This window comes from Poecilia formosa, unplaced genomic scaffold (genome assembly GCF_000485575.1).
Source record: "Poecilia formosa unplaced genomic scaffold, Poecilia_formosa-5.1.2 Scaffold89, whole genome shotgun sequence".
Classification (NCBI taxonomy): Eukaryota; Metazoa; Chordata; class Actinopteri; order Cyprinodontiformes; family Poeciliidae; genus Poecilia; species Poecilia formosa.
This window is the reverse complement of record NW_006800028.1, coordinates 479,294-495,025: the sequence shown is the minus strand read 5'-3', so window position 1 is coordinate 495,025 and position 15,732 is coordinate 479,294. Positions and strand designations below refer to the sequence as shown.

The 15,732-nt window shown below is 39.7% G+C and overlaps 1 protein-coding gene and 1 long non-coding RNA gene across 5 annotated transcripts in view; one reads left to right on the top strand and one right to left on the bottom strand.

Moving 5' to 3' along the window:
* sema6a (sema domain, transmembrane domain (TM), and cytoplasmic domain, (semaphorin) 6A) overlaps window positions 1–5,315 on the top strand; it is a 71,500-nt gene extending 66,185 nt beyond the window's left edge. For all 4 annotated transcript variants that reach the window (XM_016674054.1, XM_016674053.1, XM_016674052.1 and 1 more), the window contains one exon: window positions 1,567–5,315. In XM_016674054.1, coding sequence (XP_016529540.1) covers window positions 1,567–2,702 — 1,136 coding nt within the window. In that variant the 3' untranslated portion in view covers window positions 2,703–5,315. The remainder of the gene's footprint in view (window positions 1–1,566) is intronic.
* An 87-nt stretch (window positions 5,316–5,402) lies between these two features.
* LOC107836818 (uncharacterized) lies at window positions 5,403–6,735 on the bottom strand. Its single transcript, XR_001662779.1, has 2 exons — window positions 5,772–6,735; window positions 5,403–5,581 (listed from the first exon to the last, which is right to left on the bottom strand). It is a non-coding gene; the product is annotated as an uncharacterized LOC107836818 (long non-coding RNA).
* Between the last annotated feature and the right edge of the window lie 8,997 nt (window positions 6,736–15,732).

Genomic DNA, 15,732 nt, shown 5'->3' with positions numbered 1-15,732 from the left:
CAAAATAAATCTTATTACAATAAAATTCCACTGAAAAATTCTGGAAAGTTCAACTTTTTTAATTTTAGTATAGTTATTCATAAAAAGTTATGTTAAAAAATAATTTTATTCAAAGAAGTCACCAAGCCTTAAAATTGAGGCTTTTTTATGCACACATTTTTCAGTTGAGCAGATGTCTTTTAGTTTAACTTGGTTGTAAAAATATGACATGACTCAGGGGTAAAACTCCTCTTAGCCACTCCTAAAAATGTGAAAAACAGGAAAACAATCATTTAAAGAAAATACAAACATGTGTGTTGATCTTCAGAATTAAGAAAATAGCTTCTCTCCATATTTAGAGTTGGAGGAAAAACTTTAATTGTTCAAATGATGGACAGAAGAGACTCAAAGAATATAAGAAAGCAGTAGTGCTTAAATGGTTTCCACGGTTTGTACTAATAGTAATAAACGTGTTATACCTTAATATGCATTAATATGCAGATTGGGCATCGTCTGGGCTCTACCACAGAAGCTAATCTCTGCTCTTGGGTTTTCAGCCAATCAGTGCTAAGGAAAGTAAATGGTGCTTCTGGATTGGCTGCTTTGTAAACGCCAGTCAATACTGAGTGAAGTAGCATTGCATCTAGATACCTCAACTTTTCAAACTGCATTTTGTTTCAGATATTTTAGATATGCTCTATGAAAAGACACAATTTTTTCACAAATATTTTAGAGTTAAAAATCGGTGCAAATATGTAAACCGTAGAGTAATACTTCAACAAATCTCAAACTGTCCTATAACAAGTACGTAGTCACTGCAGAAATCAAATAAGCAATAGAAAACTTCAATTTTTATATGTTTGGGATTTTTTTGTGGCGCCCCCAGTTTGGTGCCCTGGGTGGAGAGTCATATTGCTCATGTCATGACCCCTGTCAGTATGTACTGAAATCAAATGTTATCTTTGATTCTGGTTTACAACCTGAAACATGTTGATCCTACTCTCCAAATGTCACAATAACTCACAGCTGCTTCTATTAAATTATCTATTTTCATGCATCTCCTATTTTAGTCTTGGAGAATCATTCAAATCCCCAATGATGCAACTCATTGGATTCACTGCCTAATCAGAGGCTTTTCAATGTATTCTCTAGGATTCGTGAGATTGGATTCAAGCTTTATGAAAAGTCTCACATTTGCAGCCGTGAAAAGAAAAGGGGTTTGAGTATTTCACGCTCCTTTATCTGCTCTCGAATCATTCTCATTTTACCAGGAGGATTTAAAATGGGAATCCTAATCACCTCTGAAAAACATCCTCACTCTGAGATTGTGTCTTAGGGAAATATTGAATTTCCACACCTGAAGCTACCATTTGCAGTCATTATGAAAAGTAGTTTTTTTTTTTTTAATAATAGGATAAATCTTCCTTCATTTGCATATTTTCCATAAAATGATTGGAGCTTTTAATCTTCCACCGTCTTCTGAAATTACATATAAATCATCTGTAATTCTAGGTTTTATTTGTTTGAAAATGTCAGCCTTCTTTGCCCTTTTGAGTGACTGTTGTTTGTCAATGTGTCTCTCTGCAGGTGTGATCCGTGAGAGCTACCAGAAGGGTCGTGACCAGCTGGTTCCCGTGACCCTGTTGGCCATAGCCGTCATCTTGGCTTTTGCGATGGGCGCCATCTTCTCAGGTCTCATCGTCTACTGCGTCTGTGACCACCGGCGGCGAGATCTGGACCTGACAGGTCGCAAGGAGAAGGACAGCCTGCATCTCCACTCCCGCCGCGGGTCGATGAACAGCGTGACCAAGCTGACCGGTCTGTTTGAGACGCAGGCCAAAGATGGCCGCCCGGAGGCGATTCTCACCCCTTTGATGCACAATGGGCGACTGACGCCAAATGCCAAGATGCTGATAAAAGCCGACCAGCACCACCTGGACCTCGCTGCTCTGCCAACGCCTGAATCCACACCGATGCAGCCGCGTCGCAAGCCCAGCCGTGGAAGCCGTGAGTGGGAAAGAAATCAGAACCTCATCAACGCTTGTACCAAGGACATGCCGCCTATCGGGTCTCCTGTCATCTCCACAGACTTGCCCCTGAGGGCTTCACCTGGTCACATCCCCAGCGTTGTCGTTTTGCCTTTGCCGCAGCATCAGCATCAGCTTCCGCCTCACCTGCAGCAGTCCTACCAGCACGAGTATGTGGAGCAGCCCCATCACAGCGACCTGGGCATGGCCCACGGCGTCATGGAAGACCAAGGGGCCACCTTGGAGTACAAGCCAGGAAAGAGCCACATGATGGATGCAGACGGGATGCTTCCACCTCGCGTTCCCCAGCGAGAGGCATCCCTCACCGTCCCTCCTGCCGTCCCACAGATGGGCAAACGTCTGGAGGTCCACTCGTCAGTGTACGGCCTCCGGAAAGGATCAGCATCTTCTGCTTCTGGATCCTCAGCACTGAAGAAGCACAACACCAACTCATCCAACTCCTCCCATTTGTCGAGACATCACAGCTTCCGTGTGGAGACCCCGCCGCCCGCCCCCCAGAGGGTGGACTCCATACAAATGACAACGCAGGGCATATCGCTCTCTCGGCAGCCTGGGATGATCACTTACGGCTCGCTGCCTCGAACGGGCAGCAAACACCTCAAACCCGACGTTCCCCCGAAACCCTCCGTAGTCTCTCTCTCAACAAAAGCAAAGTCCAGTGACTCCGGCACATAGTCAGCTCATAACCCATTTAAGCCAGACTGAACAGACAGAAGCTAAAGGTGTTTTCAGACAGAAGAAACAGGGACTACTGTACAACTTGCATCTCCTTTTAGTGCATTTGTTTGTTTTTGGTGGAAATTCACAGATTTTGTTTTTAAATAATTTGTTTTTATATAAATATGTAAATATCCAATGGATGTTGTCTGTTGTTGAGCTCAGATCAGCTCCCAGTTTGTCTGTAAACACAAAGAGGAAGATGTACTCCTGAGAGAGGAAGTGAAGCCTGTCCTGGTATTTCACATATCGGCACCCTGTAGCATTCAAGATGGTGGCTCCCCTGTTTGTAGAGTCTTCAGCCACCCGGACTTGACTTATCATACGTTATCGTGCCGATGGACGGTGAGCGTACAGGGGTCAGGGGACGGAGAATAATCAATGTACAGAAGCACTCAGAGAGACTGGATTCAGACTGAGTCCTGTTGGAAACTGTGAAGAGAGTCTCAGTGTTACAGCAATCAAGACCTGGGTGGGTTCTGCTGAGGCCCGGCCAGAAGAATCTCCTACTGTACTGAACAATACGTGACTGTTAATACTAATAGCCTGTTGTATTTATTTTTATTAAGTGCTTTAAAAGAACAAACTGACTTTCTAGGCTTGGACAGAGAGAGGAGACAACGAAGAGGTCTTTTAATAATAATTAATCAAGTGAGGAAAAAAAAAATATTTAAAGTCATTAAACTGGAGCCAGTAGAACTTTTCTTGTAGACTTTAAAAAAAGGTCTCACTGCAGCTCGAGATACGACGAAGACAACGAGGTGGAGATATTTATTTAAACTGTGCCAGAACAGACTTTTACCTTTTCAGACCAGAGTTTCCATTGTTTTCAACCAATCAAGATGAAAAAAAAGATCTCCAAAATCTCCCCCTTTCACTCCTCCACCAAGCAAACCCTCGACCCTCCCCTCCAATCAGCACTGTGGTTTTTTTTTCGTCTGAGTCCAAAACATTCGTCCTGATTAACTCACTGTTGCATGTTACACATAAAAGGAAGAGGCGCAGCAACAGTGCAGGAATCAGTGCTCAAAACTAAGCTAAACGTTGCGACAGAGCGACGCCGGTCCAGCGCGGCGCCACGTGGACGAGCAGGCGGAGAAAAAAATGGAAACAATAAGAAAAAGAAGAAAAAAAAAAACAAAAGAAAAACTTTTTATCGTCTGCTTATTTTTCCACATGTAAATTTGTGCCTTACACCCTAAAGTAGTGACAATGTTTTTCTTTAATAGTTGTTAACTTTGTGTCCTTGTTGTATTCCTTTTTTGTTTTTATTTTCTTACGTCATGATATTTCCCTTGTTTGATAAAAATGCAGTTAAAGAATGTAGGTGTTATTGTTGTAATTCTGGTCCCTTAGACATTAACACAGTTAACAGGTCAGACGGAGGAGAGGAAGGAGCGATCACTTTCTTCTTTTTTTACTCTTTCTGCACACACACTCACTCAATCATCTTTGTGGTTCATTTCTGACTGTGCCATTAACGCGCTTTGAGCCGCCGCCGTTCATGTTGTGTTGGCATTGTCTGCAATTCTTTTTCTTCTTTTTTTCTTTTTTTATACAAGCTAAACGTTCCTGATGTTGGTTTTTATTCATTTTTGTTGTTTGGTGTGATGACCAGAACAGTTAAGATTTGCTACGAGTTGAGAAGGGCGAGGTAGCTTTCCGGTGCATTGCAATAATACTGCAACAACAGCACCGTAGCGAGCTATTAGTATGAGATACAATAGGCCCCCAGTGAGCTACAGAAGCTCACTGCTTCTTATAAGCATTCATTTCTTAGGCAGTTGCATAAACAGGCTGGTTCCTGTGAAGAAAGCTGGGATTTTAAAACAGTAGTGAAGAAGTTTCTCTATTTAACCCCGTTTTTTTGTAAGAAAACTATTTGAAAAAATACTAGTGTTGCTTTTTTTAAAATTATTTTGCTTCACTGACTCTTATTATTAAGGCCTGAGAGTTTGACTTATATGACCTCTTATGTTTCCTTCGATCACCCCTCACCAAAACACTTAAATCAGTGGAGCACTCTTCTATTGTTGTATGTGTAGATAGGTCAAAGTTTTCTTCATGTCCAGAAGCTTTTTTTTTTTTCCATGTCTCAATGGAGGAAAGCCAACAATGTCTCTATCCACAGCTAAACTAAGAGGGTGATGTAGGATCTGAGAATGGGTTTCTGGTTTTCATGTGTTGTCTATATGCTTACAGGATTTGGCTGAAAATATCTTCAAAGCAGGAGTCAGCTCAACGGTTCTCTATTAAAACATGTTGAACAGTTTTTCCAGGAAATATAGTCGGTTATGTTTGTTTATTTTTTGTTATTTGTAACTTTTATTTATACAGGGTGTCTCATTGAGATCCAAGATCTCATTTAAAAGATAGACATGTTTTGATGAAACAAAGAAAATTACAAATAGCAACAAAACAAGCAATTGAGAAATTTTTTGCCACCTTTGTTTCAAAACTTGTGTAAAATATAACCGTACAATAAAATATGTGGCGTTTGTAAAAGCATAACCTCGCTCTGCAAAGTCCTGAAAAATTCAACTTCTACATTTGCGAAAAATCTGTTCAATTAAAAAAAAAAAAAAAAAAAATATATATATATATATATATATATATATATACAAATCACCAGTGCTAAGACAACCACTTTTTTTTTTGTTTTTTTTTAACCAAAAGGTCTTCTACACAATTTAAGAAGTTTGGATCAAAAACAGAGACAGATCTCTGACCATTCCTCTTTCTACTGTCACAAAATGATCCAGCTTGACACATCCAGGAATATTCTGCCAGTACACTAACCAGTTTTTAGATATAACCAGCCCACAGCATTACACATCCTAACAGTGGGCATGAGGGGCTTTTTTGCACTCATTTGTTGTTTTATGTCAAACTCGCCTAGACTGAAATGACTAAAGTACAGGGTTCTAGTTCTTATCCCAATGGACTTCAGCACATTCCACATTTTGCCTTTTTTTCTGGCATTTCCAAACATCTACGTAACATTTAAAAGTTGTTTTAGTGACCCACAATACTCTGCTCCCAGAAATGATGGCAAGATAAATATGGATCCTCTTCTAGTCTATCTCTAGTCAAGTTGTTTTAAACGTTTTAAATAATTGCTCTCCTGGCAGAAAGTGGAAATATTTGTGAAATCATATTAATCAACTTAAAATAAATTCCAATAATTATGCCACTGGTGATTTTGTTACAAACAATTCACTCTTAAAAGTGTTTTTTTTTTTTTTTTTTTTTTCTCCCCGCTGCTAAATAATTGCGCTCAATTTAAAAGTTTGGATGTTTCTGTAATTACAGGGTGAGGTTATGTTACCACAAAGAAAGATGAATTTATTTTGAAGCCTTTCATATGCCATCAGCGCTGCCATTCAACGGGCATAAGTAGTCCAAAATAACAAGGTTTCATCCTTCACACAAGTCCATCCCTTTTTGCCAATGTTTCAAATATGTTTTCCTGGAATGAAACTGACAACTTGTTCGTAAACGTTTTGATTCATGAATCATCACGTCCACACAGATGGAGAACAACACCCCGTGTCTGGGTGAGAAGGTTTAAACATCCACCGTCTCGTGTGGACACGTGAACATATCTGGGCGTTTACTTTGAGCGTCGAGCATTTCGACGTCAGCAGGACCGCAGGAGTTTTCGACAGGCTGGATTAGGACTGACTGACGGCCGCTGTGGACAGTGAGGTTCTTTAGTGTGTGCCTTTTTTGTCTTTCACCCTTGTTATAATTCACTGCTGTTAGATGCAAATCAACTCTTATCGACTTTTCAAACTTTTGAACTTTGTAAGCTTGTAAGATATTGTGACGTCACAAAGTTTTTTGCCCTACTCTCTCTCCACTTCCTTAACATCTGATTCACAGCTTAATGTATGTTGTAAAGAAAAAAAAAACCTCTTTAATTTAATGCAAAATGTAATGAAAAAAAAAGGAAATAAAATTCTTGTCATGAAAACTTGATTTGTCCTTGCTGTCTCGCTTGCTTCTTTGCCGGAGGCTGTCTAACGTTTACCTTTTGTGCGACATGAAAATAAAAATCTTGCTTCATACAGGATCTGAACTCGTTAGAGAATAATTGTAAGAAAAACATTTCACTTTGTGACCTTCAGCTCTTCTCTCCCTGTGAAAATCTCATGAGTATGAGGAAGCATTCCTTAAACTTGAGACACAAAGCGGGTTTGTGGATTAAAGCTTTTTGAATCTACAGATGCATCTTAGGGAATTAAAATATCATTGAAAAGTTCATTTATTTCAGTAACTCAATTAAAAATGTTTTCATTACACACACTCTAATGTATTTTAAGCTTTTATCTCCATTTAAAACGTATGAAAACCCAGAAAATAATATATAGAAAGTAATTACTAAAAGACAAAAGTTATGGCATGCCAAATCTTATGTAAGATTATTCAATACAGACAGTCATTATTAAAGGTCATTGGTAAAAAGCTAGATATTCAGAGTGCTGTATTCAAGCATATTAATGGAAAGTTTACTGGAGGGAAAAAGTGTGGCGGGACAAAAATAGAACAAGTAACAAAAATGCCTACAGCCTTAAAGAGAGATTGAGAACCAAAGCATGTTTAAGAGTTTTGGAGAGATTGATGAGGTGAATCAAATCTTCAACACACAAACACACAAACGTCTCAACAAACTGGGCTTTATTGTTGTATTTCTTTTGTTGATCATTTTGTAGATCCCAGAGTGTGGAGGAAGAATAGAGTGTCTGAATCCAAGCTGCCTGAGATCCAGTGGGAAGTTTCCACAGATACTGATGATTTGACAAGCCGTGGCATCTGCAACTGTCTACAAGGAGGTTTCAGAGCCCTTCATGCTTCCTTTTGCTGACAAGTTTTATGGAGAAACTGATTTCTCCAGCAGGACTTGGAACCCGCTCACACTGCTAAAGACACCGATACCGCTGAACCCCTGGGACAGTGCTAAGATGATAAAAGCAACCTGAGACTAATATAGATAAGCTGAAGGCCGTTATTACAGACCCATTCAATAAATTTGCATATTATTAAAAAGTTAATCTATCTCAGTAACTCAGTTCACAAAGTGAAACACATTATATGGATAAATTACACACAGTTGCTTTGTTTTCATTAGCTTGAAGCAAATTAAAGCAACATTTAACTTGGGAGGAAGACCGAATACCAGCACCGCAGGCAATGGAAGGACATGCATTGACTTTTTCACCAGTCAGTGAATGGACCAATCCCAACAAGTCCCATTAGTCGCCATGGCAGTGAGCTAAGATGTTTACAGTGGTGGTGACAATGCTGAAATCACTTTTTAAATGATTACACATTGGCACTGTATGCTAACAGGACCTTTGTGTTGTGGTCTGCTCCAGAGACTCTCCTTCAACCCACCACCGCCTCATGGGCCATTAGTCCACACAGGCAATCAAAAGCTATAATTACATTTCAAAAATATGTCCCCACTGGTGGTTTTGTGTTGTCAGAACGGCATGCAGTGACATGACAACACAGCGAATGATGTTTACTCTCTTTTATTCCTCAAATAGTTATTATTTCTAGACCCAAAAAAAAAGCTTGATGGGATAACCCACATGGAAAAGCTGCACACATTTCACTTCTAATGGTCCAGTGGGTTCATTGTTAATATAACCTTTCACCCCTCCATGTTTCTCACTTTTATGGAGAAAAGATGAACATGGCTCCTCATTCAAGCTTCCTTCTCACTGTTTTTCTAATTTTAAACATTTTTATTATTCCTCTGACTGAATACTGAAGATCATCTAACATCAGCCTAACTTGAATATCGTGTTTTCTTGTCTTTCCCATTTTTATGAGGGACTGAGATAAATGTTCCTCTGTGTCAGAAAGCAAATGACAAATTATCAGACAAATGTTTCCTGATGCAACTTATATAATAAAACATTTGAAAATGCTTCAGCTGCATTTATTTTACAGGAACTGTTCTTATTATATGGCAATAATCATCTAGTAAAGAGTTAATTATATCATGATTTATGTTATTGTAATAATAAAATAAAATAATTTAAAGAAGTTCAATTGGTTTTATTATTTTCCAGTGAGATTATAAATATTGATAAATGATCTGTCTCCAACTGTTGCTCAAACATTCAAGCAAAATACGTAAAATAGCAAAATGCAAGTATAAAGAAATTGATCTAGTGAGCGATGTGAGGTGCATAGGACTGATGCAACAAAAACTTTGCAGAAAACAAAATAAGAGCATAAAAGTCCAAATATTAGAAAGCTGTCTTTAATAAATAAATTGCACCTATTTATTTATTTATTTATTTACTTGCACTTTACTTCTAAGAAGTAAAGTAAAGTTAGGGCACTATTGCAAATGCTGTACTTCATTGGACACATTTTTTTCTGTGGGGTGATGATGTTACAAAATAATGTGCAAATACCAAGATACCTGAGAACAATCTAGAAATAACTTCAAGAGTTTAGTCTATTTAAATATTGAGAAGAGAACTGTGCACAAAATTTTAAATAAATTCCTCTCATCTCCGTGATTTAAAGACTAATAAAACATGCCAGGAGGCACGTTTACATTTTTCTCTTTGGTTAGAATGACATTAAAGTAAAAAAAAAACAACCCAAAAACCACATCCCGTACAGCAGCCAGATTGTTTCCCGTTTCAGATTACCTTCTCTAGTTTCTCATGTTAGCACATCATTGGCGCTGTATTGTCATAACCTGTAAGCTTAGCGAGTTGTTCATCACTAGTTTCTGACACTGCAGAGCGGAGTCATAAGTTACAATCAGCCAGCATGGCGATCAGATAACCACGGTGTGGTTCAGATAACGAGGCCCGTCGGACTTTACAATACTGCATTGTGTAGCTCCCATCAGGGCAAGTGATGAATCAGAGATCAAGATTCAGATAAGAGTCTATTTCAACACGTTAGGAGCACAACCGAACCTGCAGGTAACTACGGTGAAGAAGAGTATCTTCTACAGAAACAGCCAGAGGGTGTTCCAAAGGTCGCGACTCAAGAGGTCAAAAGGTTTTCAAATAAGACAAACAGGAATGCATGTAAAAGGATGAAACTAACATACAGGAGGTTTTTGGTTGTTTGAGAATCTGTAGCAAGAATTAAAAAAATATGTTTGCAGACACTTTCCATCCAATCTAACCAAGTTTGAATTATTTTTACATTTATATACTTCCTTGTGTTTTGACCATTTTCGTGTCTATTTTATCCAGCATGATGGAATATTTCTTGTTATTCAACATTCTTGAATATAAAATACATTTCCATGTGCTTCATAGACACCGATACACAATGCATCAAGTAAATATGTATTTTTTTTAAGCTGTAATTGCTGTAAGTGCTGCAAATCCTTGTTGTGTAAATCAGCAGAAATCAATCAAACATCGCTCATGATCTGGTATTATGACCTGCCAGCCCTAAAGCTTAATGGCACTTTCCCTTGACAGCAGCAGCAGCAGCAACAGAAATGTTGGTCAGCCAGGCTTTCAGCCTCCCAGCCAGCCTTTTACTTCAACCATCTAGTCGTTCATTCAGCCATTAAGCCCCCACCCGCACCCGTCCCTCATAACTCTAATCCACCTGGCTGGCTTTGGACTTGGCAGTGCTCGTTTTGAGTGCCCCTCAATCTGTGGTCACAACAAGTTTATCTGCGAGCTAATCCACGCCGTCACATCCAGCAATCATTATCCCCGTTGCTGATACTGTCTGCATCCACCACTGCTCTTAATGACTCTTAACATACTGGCGTTTTTTTCATGCATGTTTCTGTCAAAATATGGTCGCTCCAGTGACTCAGACACAAAAGAAACAGACACAATAGGACAGAGCGATCAGCCAGTGGAGGGGATAATTATCTGTCAAATTTCAAAAAGCCTGCAGAGAGTTAAATGAAGTCAAAATAGACAGGAAGGCAGACAGCCATGCGCATTTATGCTCCGTCTGTCTCTCACAGACACAGACACGTTATCACGTTCCTGAATGATGTGTCCCCTGGGTATTACTATGGTCCTCTATGAGCCATTAATGGGAGTCAATAGGCCCCTTAATGGCTTTTCGCCATGTTGGTTGGCCTCTCATTAATGCGTCATCGCATAAGTACTTGTTAGATTCATGATGGTCAACGCCATGCGATTATGTTTGATGGGGGTCATGCCAAATGAGGAAACTCATGTTGTATGCAATAGGCATTGAGGAAATTCGGGGCTTTGAGTAAGAATGAGTGTATTTTTGTCCAACAGCTAAAAATATACAAGGGATATTATATGAGCTAATTCAGAGACTGTAGAAATACACACACTCTCAAAGGTCTCAATGAAATATATTGCCAGACTTTACTGGTTAGTAAACATTGGAAACATGTAGAGGAAACAAATGTAACAGGGTGATGGAAAGGGTTTTAACCAAGTATGGTGGGGATGAGTGGGATGAAAGGATGGGCGAAAGAGAGACAAAGGATGTGAGGGATGGAAAGACGTTATAAAGAGGGAGGATCAGAGGGGCAAATATAATCCTGCAAGAGAAAAGGAAAAGGCAAAAGACCTAATTACTTCTCACTTTGGAAATTCAGGAATGAGGTGGATGAGTGGGATAAAGATGATCCTAAATAGGATGACAGGGATAAATGTGGATTTTAAAAGGCTATGAGGAGGATGAGTGGGTTGAAGAGGGATGAAGCATATATGTGGGACGAATAGATATGAATAGAAATGAAAGGTGTAAATGTGTCAAGAGAGGGAAGAGAAAGTGAGTGGGATGATAAGGAGGAGTGTGATGGACAGGAGGAAGAAATATATGGAAGCAGGGGTTCAACAGACCGATGAGGCAAATGAGTGGGATGACTGCATGACACAGAGGGATGAGGAGGATAAGTATGATTACAAACAGAAATGAGGTTATGAGAGGGATGAAGAGGGGCTGTGAATGTGAATTTGAGGGATAAGAGTGATTAAAAGGACCTGGAAGAGGAACGAGTCAAGAGAAAATAAGAGGATGAGAGGGATGAAGAGGAGTTATAGAACGGGATGAAAATGTGTCATGAATAAGGATATGACCCAAAACGGGGGTTTGGGGTCTTTAAAATAAACCCATTTTATCTTAAATGGGTTAAAATAAAACCATTTATAGAACAGAATAGATTGAACGTGGCAAGGAATTTCACCTGAACCCAAGTCAGCACATTAACTGTATTTGTTTTGTATGAATATAATCAGACACAGTCGGGTATTTGTACAGAATCACTTTGTTAGAGATCGTTCCACTATGTCACAAACCCAACGGTGTTTTGATCTGATTTCGCAAATCTGGATGTGTGCAGAAGTTTTAAAGACAGATGTTGCTTCTTTGTCATTTAAAAAACAAACAAACAAAAAGAAGAGGTTTACAAAGGAGCCTCCATAAACTAAAGTTAACAATCTCAAACACTTCACGAGTGCTTAATGTACCTATAAGGCATTTAGTGGGTTTGGTTGTGAAGCATGGAGAAGAGTAAGCAATAAAACAGGCCTCCATGCTGCTTGCAGCTTGTGTGTCACAAAGTCTGGCAGCCTCAGAGACAGAAGGCACATGTGGAACTGGAAGATATTACAACACTGACTTAATTTATATTTCCCGGCTTCACCAAGTATAATAAAGCATGCTGAATAGCGCTGCCAATCACTGTGTAATAAATGACTCAGCATTTAAATTTATGCATCTTTATCTGCAAAAGATCAGCATCCCTTTAGAAGCAAGCCTAAATTAATTTTAGAAACTTTGACCTGGAATGCAATAAAACTTTTCCTAATGGGTCTTATGAGTGGATGGCTCATAAAGAAAAAAGAGAGAAAGAAACAAAGCCTCCCTGACGTCATGGCAAGCATCATGAACACTAACATGGGAGTAACAGCCCATGACCTTATTATACCTAGCATACCAGAACAAGTTCAAGATGCAGCTCAAACTTCTCAGAGGTCTCCAAAAAATCCAGCAGAAGATTCGAAGTAAGGATTTACAGAAACAAGGGTGAAAGGAACTGTCTCTTGTGCTTTGAGAGAAAAAAAAAAGCCTTGGGCTGTGAGGAAGCAGTAAGAGGAGCATACCTCTGGGAGTTCTGATGGCAGAGTGAGCGGGGAAAAGAGCCAAGCCTTGTTCTGCCGTCATAAGCCCTGCACTGCACACACTGACGAGCATGCAGGGGAGAAATTGGCAGTGGGAATAAGGGCAAGGCGGTGTAAATTTGGAGCAGAAAAGTCTTCAGGGTGCACTGTGCACTCATCCTTGTGACCCTGCACACACACACTCACACACACACACACACAGAGCACAGGATGCATGGGGGCTTAGGAGATGGCTGTGGATGGGGATGAAAACAAAGCCTGTGGGTGATGTTGGAAGGAAGCTCAGGGAATTGGGAGAGAAGCCTGCTCCTCATCCACCGGCCATATGCAGCATTGGATGTCGCACACATGTCTCGTATTCACAGAGACTGGGAGCATACCAGCCATAAAAAGAGAGATTACCCAGAAAAGAAATTTAAAAAAAAACAGGGGACGCCGGAAGGAGAGAAAACTAAAACTCACAAGCGCACATGCACCCAGTTACACCGCACAAGGTTCTAACTGGCTGGTTTTGCCAGAAGTGAAAAGGGTAATCCTATGAAACTGTTTATGCGTGGAGAAACTTACTTTCAGTGGCCAAAAGAAAAAAAAAAAAAAAGTAAGGAGAGAAGATGCCAGTCAAGTTCATGCCGCTGCAATCTGTGACCTGGTTTCTAAATGCAGCAGCTGTAAGGAAGGAAATAACGGCTACGCTGCTACATCCAGTTATTTTTGCTTCGGTCCGTTCCTGCTGATGTCGCTTGGATTCTCAAGAAGTTCAAAGCTGTGACAACTTTGAAAAGATATGCGCTTATTTTGTTGTGTGAAACAAATAGTGTAATGTGTATTAGCATGGGGACTTGGCACATAAAAAGACAGGGGGCGAGGGTGACAGGAATATGCTTCTGGAAATTAAAGAGGTTGAAAAAGTATGTACGAGTGGTCTGATTCTATTGGGGGATGTCATCCAGAGAGCCACAACAATGACATAAACGGAAACAGGATGTGGCAATTGATGCATGACTTTGTATGTAGGTTTTCTTTCTGTAGGACCAAATAAACGTATCTAGGTAGACTGACGTATCTGCTCGATGTAAACTGCGTTGCTATGACGCATGTTGGTGGTAAACACGACATTTAAAGATTGAAGTAATCTGAATGATCTCAGAAATCTATCTTTTGAGTCGTAGCCTCACATTTCAACCTATTCTTATGAGCGCCAAGTTTTTGGGGTTGGAAAGGACTCCTTGCCTTCACCCTAATCTTTACCTCATTCAACAGATTCTCCATCTTATTCACATTTAAAGAACCTTTGAACACAAATCATTTTGAGTTAAAAACATGAATCGCGACTCTCAACCCTGTAGGTGCAGCACTTCTGTTTGATTAATTTTGCATGAATGTCATTTAAAGACAAAACATGGTGACATTTAGATGAATCTGAGACCAAACCAGCTTGTGGCTTCACTCTCCTCCCTTCAGGTATGTCTCTGAAACCTCTCATGCAGAGGAAGATATCGATTGCAGATGCACATCTATTTTTATATTCAGACAAACACACACATATATATAGCAGGTGGACCAATAATTATCCCTGCTGTGGGGCTGGTCTGCACATTCCTCAAACATGCATGCATTTGTAATATGCTGAAAACAAATAGGGGGGAGTTTATGTGCAAATATAAACAAATTATCAATGTCATTGATTTATTGACCTCATGTACATACAGAGTCAAGCTTAAGGTCAACCAAACACCGACCTCCTTTAACCATCTATTCACATTTTCTCTCCAGCAGAGTGAGAAAGGCTTGCATATGCTGGACAGATCAGCTGTTCAACATGGGATACTCAGATATGTGCATGCACACAATCACACCTTTAGACATGTTAGAGTTTTCACAATCATTACAGTTTTTCCTGTCTGCTAAAGTGGACTAAAGTATATAATAATTTGGAAACTAAAGGACAAAGATATTTGTGACACCTGTGGACTGCTGGCTGGTAAGACATGTTGGAAAATGAGCAGAAATCAGACAAGATATATGAAAGACAACTGTGGCTCTCCTGTTCACCCTTAGGTTCAATGTCTAAACGCCTGAAGGTGCCGTTTTTATCTGATCAAACAATTATGTACAAGTACAAACATAATGAGAATGCTGACAGGTTTTCGTGCATCAGAGAGATGTATGTCTAAACTCCAAAACAAAGCCAAAAGAGCTTGTGAAGATGTCGGCTGAATCTGTCAAGAGTGCCATGAACAATATCCCAAAATGAACTGAAGAGTCACTCAAAGAAAACAAGGAAAATATCGGATTATTCCACATGCAAACAAATTGTAAAAGAAATACAATTTTATGACAAAAAAGAAGAAAAAAAATAATCTCTGACTGACAGTTTGATTTCAAGATGACAATCCTGTTTATTTGCTAATTTAGCTACATCTATTTTTTGTGTATATTAGCATTAATAAGTTTCATTTTATGAAATAACATCCCTAAGTGTGGCCGTGATCAAAACAAGGAGGAGGTCAGGAGAGTGTTCTGCTGAAAGTCTCACTTGCTTCCCATCCCCTGAAGGCCAGGACAGGAGCGAAGGAATCCACTGCATGTGTGAAATCTTTCACATTCCTGTTAATTTGCTAACACACCGAATGAGGGAACAGAGTTTGTCATCTTGTTTCTCCTCCCATCCTGTGAAAATCCCACACTGCAACATTTGAGTTTCATCAGCTCGTTTTACGCTTTGACCAGGGTTTATTTTAGTTCTGTCATTTCTCTTCATGCTCAAAGCTTTTCATCGTATGTATTTATTTAGCAAATGCTTCTCTCTTCTGCGGTGTTGCATCACAAAACTTCTGAAAGAGGCTTTCAGAAGAGCAAGAGCATTG